The 24425-nt window shown below is 41.1% G+C and overlaps 1 protein-coding gene across 5 annotated transcripts; it reads right to left on the reverse strand.

Moving 5' to 3' along the window:
- Nucleotides 1–577: 577 nt before the first annotated feature.
- OGA (O-GlcNAcase) lies at nucleotides 578–24029 on the reverse strand. 5 transcript variants are annotated; one of them, XM_080621637.1, is made up of 16 exons: nucleotides 23477–24029; nucleotides 20036–20087; nucleotides 19605–19702; nucleotides 18246–18376; nucleotides 17357–17528; nucleotides 16268–16366; nucleotides 15834–16118; nucleotides 15170–15328; nucleotides 13306–13916; nucleotides 12744–12918; nucleotides 8920–9005; nucleotides 7947–8051; nucleotides 6941–7026; nucleotides 5753–5945; nucleotides 4250–4406; nucleotides 578–3508 (listed from the first exon to the last, which is right to left on the reverse strand). In XM_080621637.1, the coding sequence occupies exons 1-16, from the start codon at nucleotides 23661–23663 to the stop codon at nucleotides 3372–3374; spliced, it is 2733 nt and encodes a 910-aa protein (XP_080477763.1). In that variant the 5' UTR covers nucleotides 23664–24029; the 3' UTR covers nucleotides 578–3371. The 5 variants fall into 5 exon arrangements, with proteins under 5 accessions (XP_080477763.1, XP_080477762.1, XP_080477765.1 ...); XM_080621636.1 differs by having other exon boundaries at nucleotides 4250–4409; XM_080621638.1 differs by lacking the exons at nucleotides 578–3508; nucleotides 4250–4406 and adding an exon at nucleotides 4494–5142.
- Nucleotides 24030–24425: the final 396 nt, after the last annotated feature.

Genomic DNA, 24425 nt, shown 5'->3' on the forward strand with positions numbered 1-24425 from the left:
AATTAAAACAAACCCCACTAACAATGAACTCAAACCACACTGTCCATCAGGAGCTGGCTCTGCTTCCACTGTAGAGGAGATCTCCACAGCCACTCATTTGCTCTGCTCCAACCAGAGCTGATTCAAGAAAAACAAAGCTGAAGAGGTTTGAAAAGCCAAACCTGGTGCCAGAAAAAGGCAAAAATGCAAGTGCTCGCTCAGCAAAGGCTTTAAAAGTGTGCTCGTTTGCTTCTGCAGTAGTTGCTCTCTGCAGCCATCAGGCTAGCGGCCCATGAGGCAGGCAAGAGAGCCCATTTCTGCTTCCCACTCCCTTTCTTGGGAAGTTTCTGGTGCAACAGCAGAATCCAATCCTGTGTTTGGCATAGGCCAATTGTCACTGCAATTTCTGCTGTAACTTTGTGAAACAGGCTTCAAGAAACAAAGATGCCTACATGGAACACATGATGAATCTGTGAACGACTATCATTTTAACACAGCACACATATACTGGGTTAGGAGAAGTTTTTAAGTGCTGATTTCCCTGCTCAGTTGGCATGTACAGATTTTGAACTGCATAACCTGTTCTTCTGCAGCACGTGGATGAACACTTGTGAGCTAACCTTAGGAAAACACAGCTTTTCATAACCCTGACTCAGCCCTCCTGCCTGGCTGTCAACTTTATACAGGAAGCTACTCACTGTAGCTGTCCCAGGAGCTTCTCCCAGTTAAACTATGTGGATGAACAACCAAGGTCAGACTGTGGAACTTCGATGTTTGCCCCTTGCACACAGCATAACCCTCAAGTCACTTCACCTCTCCCCATGTTTCCGTGGTCAGGTTCCTCTGGGCTTCAGCAGCCTCAAGCCAGCAGCCAGCAAGACAAAAAGTAATGAGGAAGAAGGGACAAACCAGCACTGCTGCCACACTGCCTTTGACAGAAACTGGAAACCACCTTTACAAGAACTGCTTTTGTTTCTAAACAGGTGAAGTTCAACTGGCAATACTCACGGAAGAGACAACCACAAAGGTCACTGCCACCCTGAAGGGTCACATCAAATACCTGCCTCTGAAAAGCAACAGCACAGATAAAAACCTACCATGGGAGGCACTGCCACCACCGAAACAAGAGACAGGCTTCTTTGACATCTGATCCTGAGCCCCTCCAACAGACATTACATGATGTAACACACACTGCCAAACCACTTCTGGTTCTGGGACCTCACACACAAAACATGTTTCTTATTTACATTCACTTCTCAATTTTTATTCTATTTCTCGCATGGTCTTCAAATACAGTTTTACAGGTCGTTTTTTTCTGCTACAGATACTGTTGATCTAAAAACAGAATAATGAAAGTGGCATTCCAACCTTAATGAAAATTCGTAACCATGAAAGATATGTCAACATATCACTTTACAATCCTAGAATGATGGTATTGGCCTGACGTTCCATAGGCTTATACAATTAACTTCTATAATAATAACAAAGTCATAGGAAGAGAAAATGTGGCAACTCCTCAAAAGCCAAGAAATAAGGCCACAAGCATCCTATGCTGTTATGTTATGCATCCAGATAAAGTAAGTTGACTCTGGTATCCATCAACAAAACTCTCCCAACCTGATAAACCAAGGTATCAGCTACTCAACATGCATTCAAAGCTGTATAAAAACTAGTGGCATTCAGCTCTGACTTGCATGAAATCCCATAGCACAACCTCGTACCTCTCTCTAAAAAAAAAATGAAATGAACTTGCTTCAACTTAAATACTTCGCTACCGCATTAAAAAAGAATTGTTCACATTCTGCAAAGGAGAAAAAAAACCCAACAAACAAAAAAACCCCAAAAACCATTCTGTGTATGACTGTACCAGAAGGCCAAACACAGTATCGCCTCATAGGTCGCAGACAACATTACTGCAGTCTTAATGCTGTTCATTATAGGTTATGTAACTTCTATGCAGCTGGAGGCTCGTAAAAAAAACCCTGAACTTCCTCTGTGCACCACTGAAAAAAAACCCAGGAAAATTAAAAAGGAAGAGAAAGACAGCGGATGGCAGCAGGTGAACGAAGCAAGGTACTGCAAGCTGCGTACCACTGGCCAATTGTGTATCTGGGCCACTGGGACTTGCGTGAAATACCAATTTCATAAATGATGCAACCAGCTCACTACCAGATCCCATACCACACTGATTCCATCCAATAACCATACATGTCAGTCCTGTGTAAAAACATTAAACTCTTGGAACATTTAAAAGTAAGTAACCATTTAAATAATGTGTAAAAATGTGCTTATTGTGGCATCTCTTATAGAAAAATTATTTGATACAAATGTGCAGGACTTGAAGACCCTGATTTAATCCAACTGGTACAAACAGGCTTTGAAACATGGTGACTGTTCCAAGGACAAGTCTCAGCTGCGGGCCAGCTCTCTCCCTCTCACCATCTTTCATCCACAATTCCATGAGAATGTTACCAAACCCCCTTGTGAACTGCTGTTTCAGTCCCAAGAGAATGATAACCTCACACAGTGACAAACTGCTGTCTGAAGGAAGGATCATTCGGGATCTGCTCCCCTTACCCAAGATGGTCAGCCCCTAGCCCTGGACACGAGGCACAGTAAGAAAGGTCAGTGCCGAGGACAGATTTGTTCTCCATTGTGGTTTTAGGTTATTCAAAAGTGCCACCTTGGACCTATACCATTTCACTTTTCAAAAGAAAAAGTTACAAAAACTGGTAAACAAAAAGTTAGTCAGCATACGGCTAAGTTTATATACACTGAAGTTTACAATGTTGTCATTAAGTGACTTCTGCCACAGACCACTGCACATTTGTCCCTAACAAAGCACAAAGCTTGAACCAATGGTCATTAGAAGTGACAACGGGTCATCACTTTATCAACAAGCATAAAGATAGTCAAAAATAGAACTGTAACTACTTATCTTTAAATTTGCTGATTGACATAGGCAATCCCTCCCCTTCGTGCAACTTCCAGCTGCACATCCCGCTCTATGACAAAGAAACAAGCTGCACCTTTACAGGTACTTCTGCCAGAGACCACTTTTCTGTCGACACGTGAGTGCAGAGAACTGTCATCAACCACAGGACCGACTGAGAGGGATTCCTCCGAGAAGCTATAGCCCATGCAAGATTCCTTGGCACTTCACACAGGACCAGAAGAGGACAAGGTTTCTTTGTTAAAACAGTGTTTTCAGCAGCATTATCCCCTTCCAACAAATTACAGTCTGATTGTGTGATGGGTGATTTTCGCATAGCCCCTTCTACCAAGCTGGCTTATTTCTGGCTTTGTGCAGCTAGACCATATGAAGATCCCCACCACTACCTCCCCAGCTGTTTAAGGGACTACAGTATTGGAACAGTTCACTGTCAAGCACTTCACAGGCTTCTTCCAAGGATAACAACATCCTTTGGAAATCCTTCCATTTTAGCAATTTCAAAACAACCCAGCTTGCTGTAAAATTCCAGGATTCTTTTATCATCTGGTCTCACTTCACAGAAAGCCCCACGGGAGCCTGAAGAAGGAGGAAAGAAACAAAACACCGTAGAAGTAGTTACTGTAACAAGTAGACATCAGATATTACTAGAGTTCCCACCTATTTTAACATTTAAACCCAATGAAATCACTGATCCAATTTTATACAAAGTATAGTGCCCAAGAGATCAGATTTACGGCAACATAGCTGACCACCCCCTGAAGGCACTGTACACTGCAGATATCTTGTCAAGTCTGAATGAACCATTTTATTTCACATAAAAGCATCCTGAAACTCTGATGTTGTCTCAGAAAACAGCACCAAATTGCACAAAGGAGCTGTGAATCTCAGGTGCACAGTCAGGCAGACAGCCAAGTACTTCCCCATATTGAAGGTTTTGGTAATTACCCACCAGCACATGCTGCCACATAGAAGAAAAAGCATCATTACGAATACCAGGAGGGGAAATTGAAACATTCGTGTGTTGTTCAAGATGTAAAAATGTGTGCTCCTATTGCCAAATTGCTCCCTCAGTTCTTCTTATTTTCTAATTTACAGGATAATGGCTCAAGTGAAAAGCTACTTTTTATCAAGGACATCAGCAGAAGTCAGCTTCCAAAAAGCTTCTGTAATTTTTTACCTAAATCTAGACTGTCAGGAACAGAATCTCTCAGGCTGATATGCAAGTATAGTATGTTAATATAACCACCCAAGTTTGCCTTGCATCTTAGAATTAACATATACTTAGGAAACAAGGAATTTTGAGTGCAAGAAGCTTACCATTAGCCTTTAAAGAAGAGAGCAGGCAGGCCATCATACTTTTAGCCACGCTTGGATCGGTCACTTTTTTATGGATATCAATCTTTATCAATGATGGGAAGTTGGCAAGGAACGATTCTGGCAATACTTCTTGCTCTTCATGGAAACTTAGCATTATCTTCTGAAAAGAATATGGGAAACAAACATTTAATCATGATCCAGCTTTTCACTTTCATTTGTCTTTATTTAAAAGCTAAATGGGTAAAATCCCACAGCATCTATCTCAACAGCAAAGTACAAAGATCTCTCCTCTACTCACAGGAACAGCCTTCAAGCCTAGTCTCACAAACCAGACTTTTTCTGAGATATTGTACCAACAGCAAAAAGTGTTCTTAACCATCTCAAGGGAAAAGCTAGTTTATCAGCACAAAATCTCTCCTGCTTTCTCTGATGTTTGGCTTTAAACGTCAGGAAATTAAGGCCCTTTCTCCTTTACTGCATCTATTACAGCTTTTCAGTATTTAGCTTCTGGTATCTTTGCATTAACTTTGCTTCAAAATCAGAACTTACTCGTGCAGTTGAAAGCACAGCACTCTGCAAATGTAGAGGAATAAAGTCACAAAACCTAGAGACTGCAGAATTAGCTCCACTTCAATAGTGGCAGTAGAGCTATTAAGATACCTTCTAGTCACACTTAACCAAGATTGCTTGTACTTGCTGCAAGGCTGGGGGAGTTTTTGTGTGTTTATTTAAATGTACTTCACTTTTCTCCCATTAAACATGCCTGTAAGTAGTGGACATTTTCACAATGGAGCGACAATCATTTCACTTTATTTCCAGGAAGCTTTGCTTTGCTTGTGTGAAGGATCATGCTCTCAGAGCCATGACCTCTCCTGTAAGATTTTATCCAAGTCCTAGTCAAATAAAGCAAGAGCACACTGCATATATGCCAGTTTGGCCCTGCCTTGCCAGCTGGAGAGTCCCTGAGGAGGCCCACCAGTCTGCCACGATTCCTTTTATTCAGACAACTTGTTGGAGAATATTATTTTTAGCACTTGCTGAAGGCAAGGTGTCATTTTGCACCATTTACAGCTGCCACACTTCACAAACGGCTCACAGACTTTAACATCAAAACCAAATACTGTTTTCCATAAGTTTGTTTTCCATACTTAAACTGACGTGACTATCAGGGGAGAGCCTTACCTACAGAGTGGGGAAACCACTATCTCACTGGAGGGGAACAGAGCAGAAGCAATCCTTAATTTTCTCTAGATTAAGGTGGCTTACATTTACTGCACTGACTACTATTAAAGCAAACCTCAAGGGTGTATTGCAACACATAACCTGTATCTGATTGGCAGCGAACAATTTTGCTGTCACCTTCTAAAATGCTCAATACCATGCTCAAAGACTTCAGAAAAGTACAAAAGAAATCATTACATGGAAACTGAAAATAAGAAAAATAAAGACCTGCTTTGGAAAGAAAGTCCAGCATGCAGTTCTCATCTCGTGGTTTATACTAACCTCTGCCTCAGACAGTTCCTTGTCACTATTTGGTTTAGTATATTTTTCTTGCATGAAAGGGATCCAAGACATTTTGCATTTTTTAATGAAAGGAGTCACATCAACTGTTCCCAAAGCATAGCCACATATGCCATCCTCATCTTCTAAGACAAAGCAGTAATCCAGGCTGAGAGTGAGCAGACCTCCTACTAACCTGCAGAAAGAAGTGTCCAAACTCAGTCCAAAGAAGACCACTCTGAACAAGTGTGCTCTGCGGGTACTCTGGAGAAGACTCTAGAGTCAACCAAGTAAGTGTCAAGAGTCCTCCACTCACAAAGTTAGTTCCTACAAAGCATTAATTAACAGACCGATGGGCTGTCAAAACTCAACTATGAGCAACATCTGCACCTCAGGTTCCCACAGTTTAATTCCATACACACTGCTCTTCTGACTCACCAGAGACACAAGCCTCCTTCTCCCTTCTCTGCTGCCGTTACCTCCTTGTTCTTTCACCTTCTCTTTTGCGCATGTTTTGATACACATCCTTCCTTACCTATCTTCCTGTTACACATAGAGCAGCCTCTCTACCAAGTTACACCTGAATTAAACACTTAAGACATTAAAAAAACCTCATCCAAAAGAGCTCATTTTACAGCTCAAATTTAATGCCTTTTTCTCTTTAACTTCATGTCACTTGTCATTGCTTATTCTTTTTCAAAGTTGGTAGAGGTCATCTGTAATATGTATATCAGGAAAAAAAAAAAAAAAAATCAAGGCAGTCAGCTGAGAGATTGGCCTTCATGAAACGTTCAGTTATCTAAAGAACTATACTGGGCTGGAAAATAGATACCCAACTATGAGAACTCCAATGATATGCTTTCACAAAGTATGAAAAAAAAAAATAATAGGATACTGTGATGCACAGGTTTCATAATACAGAAGTTTTAGCTGTCTTTTTTCTAACAGCTCACAAAAGGTGGACAGAGCATGAACTGAGATGTAACTGTTAATTATAATTGTTAATCTTTTAAGAAACCAAAATTCCAATATCATAAGGCCTGCAGATGACAGATTTTAAACTTATTTATTTTAAAATCAAATGCTAGTTGCATTCTTTCCCCCCTTCGACTTTTAAAAATTCAAATTAAACAGCATTAGGACTTCATCCTTCAGAACCACTTCTGAAGGTCATTAACTCCTAATACATACTTATCTCCAATTAAATCTGGTAAACTATGGAAAGGTTGATCAGCTCCATCAGCATACATTTCTCTGCAGATCTTATATACAGACGCCTAAGAGGAGAGAAAAGATTATTTCAAGTATCAGTCACATTCGAAAAACTATCAACTGTTTTAGAGAGATTTCATTAACAGCTCCACTGTAAAGTAGCACTGTCAGGCATTTAAGTTACACAAAATAAGAATACCCATCTATGAGAAAGGGTCTGTTTTCCCACACATTGTAAGAACACAAGTACAACCTCCAGGGTTAGTTACCAAACACTCACTGAGGATCAATACCCTCACATGCTACAAAGTCCATTTTCAAAAATTCCAGTGTTCAACATGTGCAACAATTTAACCATTGTGAATGACAGACACACCCTGACTTTAAAAGGCTTTCGGCTGAACCTCTTTAAAGAGTAAACTGGCATCAGGCACACTTTACATAACAAAACTTTACACTTTTCATCAGAAAGGCTTTGCATTTGACACCTCTCTGTATCACCAATTTTTTAGGTGGCTTACAAATATCGATTCTATTGCCTACAAATGAACATACCAGCTCATGTCCTGATCTGGGGTATGGAAAAGGTTGTGTTACTTGTCAGAACAGCAGAGTACAGAGCTAGTCTAAAAATGGCAGGTAAAGATAATGTCTTCATGTGCTAGTCCTGTCTGTTCATTGGCTTCAAAGTCAGGGTTTATTTGAGCAGCTGCAAACTCAACCTAGATACTTAGGTTTCAAAGGAAACATGTTTCATTTCAGTGTAGCTACAAATGCAAAAGTTCAAGCTACCTCAATTCTTACATTGTTTAAACTGTATCCACAGAGTGTCAACTGTTGGTTAATACATCACCCTCAAGTATTCTTCTTGCTATGCCAACAGGAATGAAACCACCACAAGTTCATTAAGGGATGGAGTGACTCTAGTTACTCCACAAAAGGAAACATATCACTAACACTAGTGAGAAGTGTCAAAAGCAGTTACCTCATCTTTAGGAAAGTAGGGTCGGATGGTGTACACTTTGGAAGTGGGTGTTAATGGAGGTGGTTGAAAAAAGAGGTCATTTGCCCCATCAATAGGCAGCAAACGCTGTGAAAACAAAATACTTAATATGACTGTATGAACAGCAAAACCCATCGCTCTTGGGTGTGCACTGCAGACTCCCAAATTAACATTTGCTATTTGCAGGCACCCCAAAAGAAGGTGGGGTTGGTATGCTTTACAAACGCAAAGACCTTATCTGAATAGGAAATATCCAATTGGGTGTTTTAAAATATGCAATTGAAACAGCACATTAAGAGCCTGTTAATCTTATCTGTTTTAAAATACTTTTTTACCAATCAGATCTACACTGCCTCTGTATAAGAACATAGAATGTCAGGAGGAAAGGTTTGGTCTGAAGAGGGTTAACTGGCCAGAGGAGACACTTTATCCCAAAAGCAATGCGCTGACTCAATTTGCTGCGCAGAGCACCTGTGAGGGGGGAAAAGTAGAGCGCCAGAAAAATCCATGAACAAACTTGAACATGGCATAAACAGCAGTTGAAGAACTATTTGCCAATTGCAATCTTTGCAACAAAGCACATTACAGCTTTATTTGGCGAGGAACCAGAATTTGGATGACTATCCCTTTTGCTCATGGAATTCCCATTGGCAGACAAGCATGCGCGCATTGTGCAATTGCGGGCGCAGGTAAAAATGCTGTGCGACCTGCAAAGAAACAATGTGAAATGTCCAACTAAAGCCGCTGCGCTTCGCATGCGCGTGGGACAGGCAGCATCTCCTTGAGAAATTACTGTAGAGAGGGGAGGAAAATTATTTTAAACCAAGCTGTAAGGCTAATGGGCTTTGGACCAGAAAGCCTTCGGCAGACCAATCCTTCCAGACCTCTGATGTGCAACAAAAGGTTTCTCATAAAACAAAGAAAATGTCATTCAGTTGTGAAGTCATATTGATACCTGGAACTCTCCTGCTAGACCACCTCTAAAGGCCCAGGGTTCTTGGTCTCCACTTAAGAACTGTGCTGAAGATTGACTACGACACCCTGTTGAGATCAGATCCAAGCGGAGAACGTTACGAGAAGGGGGATTTCCTGGGTGTCTAACATGTCCAAAAAGCCAACACACACTTGTGGAAAAAGCTCTCTAACTGAGCTAGAATCCAGGGCTTGGGGGGAGGCTGTAATAATGGAAGATTTTATACAGATTCTGTGCTTGTGCACTAACTGCAGTATCCCAAATTTGTGATTACCCACAACAGACCATCTAAGTGCAGCTGAGGTGATTCAGCTCACACACCTCATTCTAGATCAGAAGGCACAGGAATGGTGCTATGCACAATTACATAAGCTTCCCAGATGTTTTGTACACATCTTTTTTTATATATATATATATTTGTAGCAGAAATACCCATTTCACCTATGAAAAGATGACACCTTGGAAGCTACATGGCTCAGTAGCCACTATCCTAAACTTCAGATCAAATACCATTATCACAGCCCTTTGAAAAAAAAAAATGGACCTTTCTGAAGTCACATTTCAACAATGATTGTTTCTAATCTTGTCAGAAAACTAGGACTGGCAATGTATGCAAATAGTCTGGAACAGTTCAGGCAGCCAGAAACAGTATTCTTGCAAGAGACTACACAGATTTACATAAGCCAGGCTGTATCTTCACAATGCTGCTGGCCCATTACAAAGCTACATAGTGTTAACTGGAATTGACTCACAATTTACCAGTACAACTTAACCAGTACACACTACTGGCAACAGGTAACACCAGCTTTGCTTTTTAGCCTCTTTATTTTTTTTAACTCCTCAACCATATCAGACACAGCAGGGTCCCTGCTGATCAACCAGCCACAGCAGGCCCAGCTTCAGTTTACGCTTGCTTTAGAAAAGAAACTTCCAGTAGCTGCTTGGCTTTTAATAGTGTTTCACCAGCAAGGCACCACAGCCCTCACCGACTAACATAAATGACAACTCTTGAGTTAAAAAAAACAACCCCAAAACCAAATGTAGTATCTGAAATAGAGATTTCAACCACCCACCCAGTTTTCTGACAAGATGAGCAGCACAAATACTCTTTTCCTTTTGTGGACAGCAATCTATCTCCTGTTCAAGTAACAGTCTCAGATCAGTACAGACAAGTATGTTGTGCTAGTCAGAGAGTCCCAAAGTGTGCCAAGTTTGACATTTATGACAGTTTAGGAATATATGTTAAATACAGACTACCCTAAAAAGCATGGTAAATTTCAGAAACAATCCAAGCATCAAAATTTGAATTTGGTTTACTCCCACATCTTAGTTTTCATGTAGGAAGATCCCCTTCACAAGATTTAGTCAGTAACTTGGAAGACAGTATCTGTCTGTCCTTTGAGACTACAACTTAACTAGCACTTCCAATGATTACAGTAAAGAGCTGCGTGAATGAAGAGCTGTATAAATGAAAAACATAGTTAATGCCTTAGTCGCTGCGCAAATGTGACTTCAGTTCATGCCTACTGCACATCTAATCTATCTGAGCTGCCTCACAGACAAAACCTTTCCATTTTAATTAATTAATGACGACGCGCTGTGAACATCTGGCGCTGTCCATCCAATAGCAGTAGAAACTTGTGCTGAGGATTCTCCCATCTGTACACAATGGGGAAGAAGACAATAGAAGTCATTAGTAATCCATAGTACTGTACAGCCACACTAATTTAAGGGACTGAATGCTAGCTGGACTTGGAAGGAGAGGTGAAGAAAGTGAACATTCAGTGGACCATTGAGCACACCGTTGTGGAAACTAATTTGTTTGGATTTGCAACATACTTAGCTTTATAGAATGATGTATTTAATCAAAGATCATTGCTTTATATGTATTTACACTAGTGATAAAACGCAAGCTGAAGACAACAACATCCCCTCTCACAGAAGCACTGTTAGCATGAGAGTATTAAACTTTATATGTGAAAAACTCTTAAAATTAAAATACCTAATACCAGTTTGAGTACTGGAACAGAACAGTGCCGAAGTTAACAGAGCAAATATTTACAGAGATAGCTTCTAAGATGAACTACTCCAAATATTTGATGCATTTAAAGTCAAACCTAACTTTAGAGGGACACTGAAAAATGAAGAGAATTTTGACTGTAATCAGTAGTTTGACAATTCGGAAATGCAGTCTTAAATTGGGCCCTCAATGTTTAGAGATTACAAGAATCATTGTTGGCTTTACAGAGCTTTGCCCTGGAGTTTTAAACATTAACTTATCAAAAAGCGGGCATTCTTTCTAGCTAAAGGTCAATATACAGCAAGAATAGTCAAGCTGGGGGACAGGCAGCTTGTGTGACACTGGTTTTAAAAATGTACAAATTTAAAGCTTTTAAGCAGCATTAGGCAGAGATGATAACATATGACAATGCTGATGAGTTTTCCTCCCAAGCTAGTTTTCTTCTCTGCACTTCGCAGAAGCCAGTCTTAAAAGCTCTTCTTTATCAACAAAATGTATAGGGATCAGATATTTAATAAGCACAAAACACAGGAAGTTGCTGTGCACAGACTAACTTGATGACTCAACAGGTCTTCTGTCCCTGCTTAAACCTGCCAGCACTTAAGAATATGATTTAAAGACAATCCAAACACTAGGACTAGACCAAGGCTGTGTAATGGTTAACCACTGTGAGCTTTGTGACATCTACAAAAAGTGTGACTCGAGACCACCAGCCTTGCTGCCTGCTATGTATGTCAAGCAAGTCCACAGCATGTTCCTTACAGTTAGATTAAAACCTGAAAGTGAAATGAGGTCACTACAATTACCCAGGCCATGCTGGTGCTATCTGCCAACTTAGGATCCCCCAAAAATCTTTCAGGAAAACCAAAACAAAAAACCCAAACCAAACAGAAAAATATCCAAAAAAACCAAAAAAAAAAAACCCAAAAAAAAAAACCCACAACCAAAAAACAACAAACCCAACCAAAAAAATCAACAAAACCCACAACAAACGAAAGAAAAGCCAAATCAAACAAAAACCCAAAACCAAAAAGTTGCACATTAAAAATCAAAACCAAACAAACAAAAAACAAAACCAAAACTTGTTTCAAAATCAGTTTAAGTCTCAGATTAGGTCTGTCCAGAGAGCTCCACAATTTCCACCCATTAAGAAAAACCAACAAACAAAAAGTTTAAAAAAAAGTAAAAAAAAAAACAAAAACAAACAAACCAGCAATTTGGAAAATACTTAAAGGAAACTCATTTGCACCAGAATAGCCTTCTGCTAAAGCTCGCATGCGCACAGGGCTGGGACGATCGCTTCCCCTGGGACAGGCCCATTGAAAGGTCACTTCTGCAATTGTTCTGTTGAAGACAGCAATAATGTGATGAAGACAGAGCAAGCAGCAGATGGCTGATGTGGTCACATTTCATAGTGTCATCTTCCAATCATATAGAGGGTACCCAAGGAGTTACATGGCATAGTCCAGTGTGCATTCAGTCAAGAGTCAGTTAAAGTCAACACTTACGTGTCAGATGAGATTCAAGTTTCATTAGCCCAAGAAGAAAATCAAGGTCTCCAACCTTAAGCATCCAGCAGACTTCACTTACAATACCAAAGCAAATTCAGGGCAAGCATTGCTTCAAATAGTGAGACAGGAAAACCCTTAAATCAGGGCCAAAGCAGACCCCATGTCCAAAAAACCACATTTGCCTGATATTTTGTTTTCCCCGTGGGCTAATTAAAAAAAAAAAAAATATATATATATACACTATCTGGGATTATAATGGCTCCCAATGCACCTACCTAACCACTGCACAAAAGATTTCACCATTGACATAATACTCTTGATATCCCAGACGTAGGAGTACATATCATAAAGGATTGTCCTGTTGGCACAATTGGAGAGGCGAGTGAACATCCCCATCACCAAGCTGCACATCTCTTCAAACTTGGCTGCTCGGTTACGCCATTCTTCTATCTATGAACGGAGGCAAAAGATCCACAAGATCAAACACAGCCTTCTAGGGAGGAGAGGTATGCAGGAAAACTATATAGTGCATGACTTCATTTTACCAGCAAGGACTACCCACACCACACGAGACTCACGGATTTTTTCTACAGTTGTTAGAAGTGAGACGTACAGGGATCCCTGGTCAAATGCAGACATCAGACTGCCTTCAGAGCTAAATGGCACTACAGGACTTAAAACAGCAGATTCCACTGGAGGACGGAAGTTACTGACCTGTGGTTAGTTATACACTACCCTTCGAGTCCAAAGAAGTAGAACACCAATCTCTATTACAAACAACAGATAACATTGTTCAGGATTTTGATTTAAAAGCAGAGAAACAAGATTCACACTCACTTTTTCAGCATCTTTTCCTTTGCAATTAACACTGACAACACTGCTATTTGCTCTGAGCCACTGGAATTCTCTCAGCATCTGTGCACCTTTGGGCCCATGTTCATAAGGAAGGTAAAACAAGTCAGCAAGAAGCTGTAGATCCTCTAATGTCACTGGTTCTACTGTGTAGAGAGGCTTTTCATTTGGCCCAGGCACAAACTGTTCTTTGTTAATTTGCTCATCAGTCTGCATAGGGGCAATGTCACTACCAGAGTCTTCCTGCATGGACATCTCTGGGGACTTTGATTCAACTATGCTCTCCTTATCAGTATCCATTGGCTTCAACTCCTCTGCCATCTTGGCTTCAGCAATATCTGTCAGTATCTGATTAGCATTCTTGTCTGCATCATCCTGTTTTTCCACCACCGTGTCCATGGGTTCTTCATCAGATTGCTTCTTCTCTTCCTCCTTTACCAAGGTCGGTGACTCGCTGCTCAGCGCTGCCCCCTGACTCATGATAGGTTCTTGGTAAACTGTGGTAACCACAGTTGCTGCATTTAAAGAGGATGGTGCCACCAGAGGCCCTACGTCCCCTACAGTAGTTTTAGCACCACTGTGGGCCACTTGCCTACCTAAGAATAAGAAGAAACAAGTTTAGAATTTTTCATATGTGCCAATTAACATTCAAATCAGTAACTTCTGCAAATCATGGATGATTCTGTTGCCACAGCATCTGATCAATCTGAACAATCCTTTTAGTCCTTTGCCTGTTCACTTCTGTCACTCTAACTACTGACTTCATTTTTGCAGATTTCCCCTCCACATAAGTGGTAAGAAAAGATAAAATGGGAGAAAAGTTAGGAAAATTAGTTAATATTTATGTGCTGCCAGCACCATTTCTGACTATGACATCAGAATAAAAAGCTCCCAAAGTTAACTATTTTTCCTCTGCAACAGCTGACTTGTTACAGGTGTATCTGGATAAAAGCATATTTCAAAATAAGAGTTTGATGCTTAAATATTTCAATTGCAAAAATGTCTTTAATCTAGGGAAATGGAGACATTCAAAACCTGACTGGATACCATCTTGGGCAACCTGCTCTAACTCACCCTGCTTGAGCAAGGTGATTAGATGAGGAAGTCTCAAGAGGTCCCCTTCTAACCTCAACTATTCTGCAAAAATGGAGGAAGATGATGCCTTAATTACTACTCCTCACCCAGTGTTCTTGCTGCAGTTGGGCTTTAGAAAGACTCAAAACCCTACAGCAGTTGAAAAGGGTAACTGCACCACAGCAAAGCTGGGAGGATAAAAGGTCCCTCCATTACATCACCAGTTAGCAGAAAAGGGCACTTTGACTACCTGAAATCCACATTTGAGAAAAATTTCACCTTAGATCCCAAGATTTCACCTTAGATTCCAAGCTCCCATTGCTACAAGAAAGATGTACAATGCTGGAAGGAACCCAGCTGGTTTCTGTAGACAGGAACTCAGAAAAACAAAGCCATCTTACAACAAGCGGAAGAATACGGACACTTCTGAGCCAAAACTAATGCTTACAATAGTCTAATGCCCACTTCAAAATCCTATTCTCTCAGGTCCCATGGAAGTCTAGTAACAACAGCGACTAGCAAGATCAAGACTTTTCTGTCTTGTATCAGAAGTGCCAAAGGCTCATACATCAAGGTTGCTTCTGCTGGTCAGTCAGGACACTATAGGCACACTGCAGAATGTCAAGCATTCTTATTTTGTTATTAAGGTTTCCCTAATTAGTAAGGCAGAAAATAATGCTGACTGAAAAGTGTACCAATTGCCACCTAAATGCAAGTACTGAACATTTTATCCCATTTTTCTACCAACCCCAGAACAAAATCAAACCAGACTCACTGCTGTATTGCTGAGGTACCCCAAATTCCTGCAACCATTCTGTTAAGGCCAACTTCAGGGCCATTTGTGGGCTGTAGAGAACATCTGTTTCAATGTCTTCATCACTCCCCTCATTTTCCAGTTTAATCTGGATAGAAACTGTACTGTCTTCAGTATCAGCTACAGAGAAAAGTTTGACAAAGTTATCATGCAAGTTTCATTTAAAATCAATTAAAAAAATAAGTCATGCTAGACAAAGCATTCAAGCATTATTTCACAAAGAGCATTACATCCTAATAAGGCAATAATGAAAACTATGGTCGCCATCAATGTCAACACAGAAACTATGCAGAAAGTAGACATTCTGGCTTCTCTTCATTCAGTTTCTCTTTTGATCTGAACTGCTTCCATTCCAAAGAAATCAAATCCATGGACGCTTAGATGTGTGCATTAGAACTGTTTTGCTGAGAGTGCTTTTTCTACAAACACAGATACCTCTCGAGACTTCAGAAACTCTCTGATAGCATGTGCTACAGATACTTCCAAGAAAATAAATAAAAGAATCTAGATGTTCATTATTTTTCAGGCGACTGCCATTTACTTCTGGGATAGAAAATGCTAGGTCTTGAAAAGGAAAGATCTTGAAAAAGCTGGTGAGGAAAGGCTAACACTTATGCATACTTACTCATTACCACATCTTTTCTCACTCCATTCATGTTAGACTTGTACCAGGTTGCAAGCGTGTGAATAGCAACATAATTGGCTTCAAATTCACAGTTTGGATTGGTCAGAACTCCCTTTAGTCGAGGTATAAGCTCAGTTGACCGACCTTTGTAAGGCCCCAGAAAAAGCCTCTTTTGATCATAATCATTAGCATGAATGTTATCCCAGATAACCGGTGCTCTCCTGATGATCTTAGAAACTTCTTCGATGGACTCTACTGGAATGTCTTTGGATACAACTTTCGGACCTAAGAAGGAAAGAGGATAATCAGAGGGCTTTGCATTTACTTGAAGATTCAACCCCTAAGTAGCTGGACAGTTAATTTTGCTAAATAGTAAAGAGAAAAAAAAAAAATTTTTTAACAGTAACAGTTAATTAAAAAAAAAAAAATATTACCTGTCCATAACACCTCAATGCCAGGGAGCAGCTTTTCTCCTACAGTCCGTAAATACGGTGACTGGGCAACATTTGGGTAACAGAAAGTTCCACAGTATTCTACACAGAAGAGAATGTCACTGTTAGCAAAACGATGCACACCTGTGACAAGTGTCCCACAAACACATTGAGAGAATAAGTACTATTTGAGAAGAGAAACAAAATTAATGATGAAAGGCCTAAAAGTCCAAAGCATAGATAAAAAGCACATGATGAATGATACTTAGCATAAAGATTAAAAAGGAAAGGCAGATAATTTATTTAAAATTACTCAAATATTAAAATAAAGAAAAACCTAATAAATTCCATAAATAGAAGAGCAGGTTACAGCAGACAATATGCAAAATAAACTAGAAACCCTAAGACTGATTATGAAATGCAAATACTTGAAAACAGTAACACCAGAACATGCCTCTTTAAAGCTAAGTAGGAGTTCTGCAACAGACACAAGCCACCACAGTGTAAGGGGATAAACAAATTAACACCGATGATAACACCGCTACTGAATTGAATTCCCCTTGCAACACTCCACACCTCTGAACACAATAATACCTGTAAGAATATTGTAAGGGAGCAAGAATCAGAGAAAGCTTGCATTTGAAAAAAGAAATTACTGGACCCAAGTGCAAGTCATCCTTTTTTTTAATAAATAAAGCAGCTCAGCGACTAGTGAATGTGGGTAATCCTCTGAAAGCCAGGTACCACTGAGAGAAGTCAGCACAGACTGGGCTGTACCTCTACTCTAAGCAAATTCTAAGAAACCAACAACTAGCCAGATCAAGAAGCAAAAAGATTATGGTACGAGTCAAATATATATCTTCCTTTAACCTCATTTGCAGTTCAAACTTCTCAAACCATTCTTTGCTTGGCATTAAGCTTTTCAGAGATGTGTAGATCTGGCAAAAACTTTGCATATGTTAGAATTACCTCAACCTTTCTTTATACATCAATTTATCCAAACAGCCCCAAAATATTCCTTAATGCAGTGATTCCCATAAGATAACAGCCTCCCTCCTTTAAGGCTGAACTAAAGGATTTATCTCATTTTACCTGTAGGACAGAAAAGGAATGTGTCTGGTTCTCCTAGATACTGATAAATTTCATTCGTGATCGAGACTTGAGCATGAGCAAAAGAACTGAAAACTTCTTTATCTGCTGCACACATGTTGTGATCAATATCATCAAACAGCAGTGCAAAAGATCTACAGCCAAACTGGGAAACCTAATATAAGAAGAAAGAAAGAAAGAAGAAAAAAAAAAAAAAAAAGCATAATTTTGAATTTTTAGAATTATTTTTATTTTAATTTTTAATCAACGAATATAATTTTTAAATCTAACCTATCTGAAAGGAAAAGCTACAGGTAAGAGGGAGAGAAGGTATGGGAGGTAAGACAGACTTTGGTATCTATACATGATGAATGCCTATTTCTGACCCACTGCTCTGCTTCTCTCAAACATAAGCCCTCTAAAGACCTGCAATCTATTCCAGTTTTAACAATCCAAGCCAATATCCATGGACAGACAGCTGGAAAAAAGCTAATTCTGTAATAGCTGTTGGACAAAGGAAAGGAGTCTGTCAAGAGAACAAACATGACGCATGTCAGGCCTGCCTCCAAAGGTGCCTACTGTAGACAGGAGTTCTTGCTTTAGAAATGCATCTTGGTTTCAAGGCCCTAAAATACTCTGAAGGCAAGTTCCTAAGAAGAGCCTTCAGAATCCAACAGAAGATAATACTTTTTGTTGGTTTTGTGGATCATTTTTTTGGTTGGTTGGTTTTAATCTAAATGATCACTGGCCTCTTCTGCAATGCAACCTGAAATCATCCACTGGAATTGTTCAGATGCATTCAAACTAATACTAGTGCTGAAAACATTCAAGAAACTAGTGAAAAGCTGCAAGAGTGAGCCCTGAAATCACGGTCAATTTGTGTCACACCTACCTGATCAAGCTTGCGTTTCAATGTGGATACCTCTTTAGGATTAGAGAAAGTGATGTCAAGTCCAGGAGAGATTGCATAAATGAACTCTATTTCATGTTCTCGTGCAGCTGATATTAGAGTCATCAGCTGCTCTGGAAATCAAATTCAAATAGTTCAGAAGGATTCAACAATAAAACCAAACCCTCAGACATCTTTACAAGAAAACTATAAAAATGCAGATGCCTCTTCTACAACACCACCACCACCAACAATAACATTTGCCAGAATTTCTTAAAACTAACACAGCAAAAAGATTCAAATTGTTTGGAAGAGTTCTCAGAAATTATGCCAAAACTAATACAACAGCTGTCCTTGAAGCATTATTTTCCATATTAAAATGATTTAAAAGTTGAAAAAACTCTATCTCAACATTGTGAGACAAATATGAATGCAGCCTGGCTTTACAGTATGCACATCAACAGTTCTACAATTATTACTCGCTTTTTCCACTTTTGTCACACATACTAAGAAAATTCAAAGTAGTAATTGCACCCTGCATGACACTGATTCACATGCTATACATATAGCGGAAGCTCAGGCCACATCAAAAAGGGGTTTAACATCACTGTGCAGAATTGATAATTTTAAGAAACAAATTTAAAATTTCATCTTCTATACAATGAATAATGTATGGAATTATTTTTAGGATATTTAACAATCTTTGGTGCTATTGGTAATTACACTGCAGTATCCTTTAGACTGTATTTCTGCAGTGATTCAAAATGGCCTCCAAGAAAGATTACTTAATATTGAATGAGAATAATTTTTCCTTTGCCAAGGAAAATTAATAATCCCCACAGGCTAATAAAACACTGCAGATCACATAAATGCCAGAGGTGGATAGAAAGCCTCACAACCAGCCTGAACAGGTCTTACATTCTCACTAAAAAGTCAGGAGCTGCTTGTCTAACTGGCGTTCTCTTCGATGAGACAAGCACTTCATGAATCACATAAAAGGGTATGCTATATGCTCATTAATCTTTTTTCTTTTCTGAAGCAAATATTTTTACTTCAAAATATGGCCCGTATGTTCAAGAGCCAAAGGAATAATTTTGAGCAACCCTTCCCTAGAAAAAGTAAATCTTGTAAGACTAAAGCCTGAAAAGCAGTTTCAGAAATCACCTGCAGAGTTATAGTTAAAATTAAATCTATGCTTGTACCAAAGCTCCACCGAATACATCTGCCAGGTATTAAGAAGAGGTCTCCACTCACCTTTGGAAATGGCTACAGAGATTAAACGAACATAAGCACACATAGCAATGACCAATTCATTCAGAGGTCTACTTATAGAAAACACAGAGGGCAAATAAAGGCAATTACCTGCTTCCTCCACAGAGTACATTTCTCGCCAGAACATCCTGTGCTTATAGTCATCCTTTGGAGCATACAGGTATGTATTTAGTCCCCACTTCTGAAGTCTGTGAACACAGGAAGAAATCCTTCATGGGAAACTAGCCTACAAATTCAGGAATTCTATGGTTTACTTGATCTAATTTTTTTTACCTGATCTAATTTATTTTCTTCTTCATTGATCATTGTTCTTATACTATTAAGTCACAATAACTTTAAGCACAACTGGTATTAGACAAATTCATTTTAGGCAGGATGAAAAGGTGAATACAAGCCCCCAGTAATGTAGATATTAGGCAAAAGTTGTTCTAATTTAGCACAGTAATTCTTTCCAGGCTTAAGTGGAAGATTATGATTATATTGAGATGGAATGTGCTGCAATAAGAGAAAGCATGACTTGCCTTCTAAAAAGTTCTTTCCTCTGCTCCATAACCCAAGGTCTTCCATAAAATCCTACAGGAAACAAGATTTAAATTATCCAGTTAGCTTATGCCTGCTCCATGAAACTTTATATTACAACACACCATTTTTTTCTTCTGCTACATTCATCAAAAAGCTTCCCAAAACAGGAAAAAAATGATCTAGTTAAGCAGCATTAGCAAAGTGTAATAACCCAAACTGATCTAAATTTAAAATGCAATTATAACTTGTTTCATTTCTTATGATCTGAAGTCTTACAATTTTGGCCATTGAAGCAATTAATTTTCAGAATCCAAACTGTACTCCTGAGCATATGCCCTTGATGAGTCAAGTCAGCACTATTTTAGAAGCAGACTGAACAGCCAGAACCTAATTAAACTGTCACTTCAGACACCTACAAAATAGATTTGATTGTAATGTGAACATGAAGACATTTGAAAATATTTACCAGCTCAAAAACGTTTAACTGATGGTACAGATTAGAATACTAAATACACACACAGAGTATATAAATACATACTGAGTAATAATGTGCAATTAAAAAAATGTGCAAATGAGTCAGGAGAATGCTTAGGATTTCATTCCTTTTATTCATCTTAACAGGCTCCTTGTCAAAATTAACTTGCAAGTTGATACCTTCAATTCCCACATCTTCACAAGCTAAGACTATGTCCTTGAATAATCATATAAAAGAATACACACAAGTAACTTTAGAACAGTGCACAATCAAAGCACGTAATTCCATGGAAATCATAACTACTTCTGGTTTTAAATCTAATCCCTCCATTCTAGAAACACAATACTTTAAAAGCACTCTCAGTCAATTAAATTCACTTAGACCTATATGCAAACAGTTCAACCACAAGTGGGCACTTCAAAACAAACCTTCAGCTCGGCAGGCTGTGCAACAACCAGAGACTAAAATAACACTGAAATTTAATAAGTTTTTATTTTCAAACAGCATGGCCACTCTGATGAATGATGCTGCTAATACACAAAGCTCACAAGTCCCTGCAGAACACCAGTCCAAAAGGCAGACTCCATCTTCATTTCCAGAGCTTTCTACCATTGTATATCTGTAAATATTTGGTCTTGTGAAGGTCAAAACCACCCTCCTACAACCTTTCAAAATTCAAAACTGATGCAACTGAAGCATTTTCTATATATTAACATCTGTTTCAGTTACCTATTAAGTGATCAATGCTCTTTTAAGAAGCTTAAAAGAGGATTAAGTTTTAAGAATTAGTCTCTCAATGAGCGACCTTAGACTAACTGGCACCACGAAGTGGCAAAGCTGCGTAACTACTACTGCTCGCATAACTGCAAAGCGACAAATGGAGGACAGTTCAACAGAGGAACAAACGAGAGCAGGCACAAAACCCTTCCATCTTATTTCACGCAGAACAAATGTCTCATTTTCACCAGGCCTCCCTAATTCTGATCGGTGCTGCCCTGAGAAGCTCAAGAACCCAGAAAAGGAATGAAATACTGTGATACCTAATAAATACCACCTATGTTTCACGACTGGTTCAGAACACTTATGCTTTACCTATGATACCATGTTTCAAACTAGGAGCCTAAAGCTGAGCAGGGGCCTACTAAAAAAAAAAAAAAAAAAATAAAATCATAGAATCACAGAATGGTTTGGGTTGGAAAGAACCTTAACATCCTCTAGTTCCAACTCCCCTGCCATGGGCAGGGACACCTCACCCTAGACCATGCTGCCTAAGGCTCTGTCCAACCTGGCCTTGAACACTGCCAGGGATGGAGCATTTACCATTTCTTTCGGCAACCTGCTCCAGTGCCTCACCACCCTCACAGTAAAAAACTTCTTCCCTATATCTAACCTGAACTTCCTCTGTTGACATTTAAATCAATTTCCCCTTGTCCTATCACTACAGTCCCTGACGAAGAGTCCCTCTCCAGCATCCTTACAGGCCCCTTCAGACACTGGAAAGCTGCTACGATAATCAGATAACAAAACCAAATTAAATAAGACTGAAGAGAACATGCTAATCTGAGGCGACACTTTTCTATCTTTCCCATTTCTTAATTGCCAATGTCATCAGTTGATGACAAACCTTGGAGCTTGTTTTCTGTTCAACTAAAAATCAACCTGGTTTCATTCCACTCCCTCAAGACTGTGTCAGGTTAACATAGAGTCAACAGATCATGCCAAATGACAAGCACAATTATTATGGTACAGGCAGTGCTTCTGATATAAACCTGATGAACAGATGATCTATGGTCAAGATGTATCAGCAGGAACATGAGGAAGCATGCTGTTACAATCTGTGTTTCTGTTCACTGTTATCTGTTTCCAAAGCCTTCAATTTAGCATCTATCTTCGCACAATTCATTCCATTAACAAAGGCATCTCTATGTTGACTGTATTTAAGGTCTAGTAAGTGCTAAAAATAAAACCCTTACTCCACTCAGCACAATGACATTTGCAGAAGCCAAATGGTCTTTTCTATGATATGAACAAAAGGCATTCTGCAAGCAATGCAGATACTGACTTTGATAAACTGCATATTTCCCTCTCCATTCTGTTAATCATTTTGTTCTCCTACCAGAGATTCATTATAAGTGCAGATATAATAGCAGTCCACAGGAATTTGTATCAATTCTGAACTCTCTATTGTGTTGGGATTAAACCATTTTTCTTGCTGGCATTCAAACATCTGCTTTAACTGGCCCGTCATAAATGCAGATAAATCCTGCAGTTATTGAGAAATGAAAAAAGAGTCCCTTTATTCTGCAGCTTCTGCAACAACTTAAACCTTTTAATGCTGCAACGACACTAAAAGACAGATTACAGCACAATTCAAATGGCAAGCTACAACACTTCTGAGAATAAGAAGCATTTAATATTAATTCCAGAACTATGGAATCACCGATCCCCTACCCAGGAAACTGAATCTGAGCCTCTGGTGCACAGCAAGAGCATGTACAGCTAGGCAACTGCACAGTGGCTCTCCTCTCTTCCTCCCACCTCCCTTTTTAGACACGCACTAGAAAGCGAGCCACAGCACTGCCTCTGCCTTCATTAGGTACCGTCGAGCCGCCGGGGGTGCCAGGCGTGCCCTCACCCGGCCGAGCAGCTGCCATCAAAGGGCACTCCCCGCTAGCGAGCAGCTTCCACCATCAGACCTAAAGGCAGAAGCCCCGCCCGGGAGCAGCAGCTCCTCCCCACCCCGCAGCCTCCCCTCTCTAGAGGAGGGAGCTGCGGCCAAGCACCGCGCACCACCCTCCTCGCAGAGCGGGCTCCTCAGGGCGCCGCAGCGACGCGGGGGAGGAGCCGGGAGCAGCAGCGCCACCTGGGACCGGGCCTCCCGCGGATACCTCTCCCCCCCCCACCTCCAATCACCAAACCCCTCCCATCCCCCGGGGATAGCGGACCCCCCTCCGGGAGCTCTTACCTTCCACGACACCGCAGAGGAAGCGGCGGGAACCTAGCGCGGTCTCCGTCTCGGTGTCAGTCTCTTCACTCCCCGGTACTGGGCCTGCGGCGGCACCCGGCTGTTCTAAGGGAGCGCCGGGCACTCCGGCTGGGTTTGGGCTGCCTTGGGGCTCCTCCAGCGCCGCCTGCCCCTCCTTCTGCACCATCCTGCCGCCCGCCGCCAGGACCCCCGCTCGCTGGGCCAGGCCGAGCCGAGCCACGCCGATCCTTTTCTTTCCCCTCTCCACAACCCCTTTGTCTCTGCCGCTGCGGGCCGCCGCAGCTTCCTGTTTACGGAGCCCTGCGCCTGCGCAGGGAACCGGCCGCAACCGGTCCGCACCGCCCTGCCCGCAGCCTCCTCGCTGAGAGCTGGGCGGAGGGACCGCCTCGGGAACCGGGGGAGCTTGTACCAACCGCGGGCAGGAACGACACGGACCTCCGCAGCCTAACGGAGGCTCCCCACCAAACGCCGCGCTGACGGCTCCTCTCCGCTGGAGCGGGAACAACAGACTGAGGAAAGGGAGTTACCTCAGCAATCGGGTGGGCGGGGGTGGCGGGAGGCGGCGCTCGCAGCGCATGCGCGGAGCGCGGAGGACGCACACTGCGCCTGCTCTTGAGCCCAGCGGCGGGAGGGGCGAGGCTGCGGCTGCCCAGGGCGCCTGCGCAAGGGGCTAGCGCCTTCCCACGGCGCATGCGCGAGGGGAGGGGGCCGCGGGCATGGCAGGGAGGCTGCGGTAGGAGAACGCGCAGGTGCTCGGTGGGGCATGTGAGCATGCGCAGTGGGGTTTGTGTAGGGAAGCGGCGCCGGTGAGGGGAAACGGGTGGGATGTGTTTACTTCAGCGTCGCGCATGCGCTCTTGAGTAGGTTCCATTGAGGAGGGACCCACTTGTGGAGGCATCCCATAAGCTAAGCGGCGCTTGACCGAGTT

Source organism: Psittacula echo, assembly GCF_963264785.1.
Source record: "Psittacula echo genome assembly, chromosome: 6".
NCBI lineage: Eukaryota > Metazoa > Chordata > Aves > Psittaciformes > Psittacidae > Psittacula > Psittacula echo.

Coding starts and splice junctions, on each gene's coding strand:
- OGA (XM_080621636.1), bottom strand. CDS start 23,663: ATGGTGCAGAAGGAGGGGCAGGCGGCGCTGGAGGAGCCCCAAGGCAGC. Junction 19,703..20,035: donor AGGAAAGAACTTTTTAGAAG/GCAAGTCATGCT, acceptor CTGTGTTCACAG/ACTTCAGAAGTGGGGACTAA. Junction 7,027..7,946: donor CCTACTTTCCTAAAGATGAG/GTAACTGCTTTT, acceptor CTCTCCTCTTAG/GCGTCTGTATATAAGATCTG.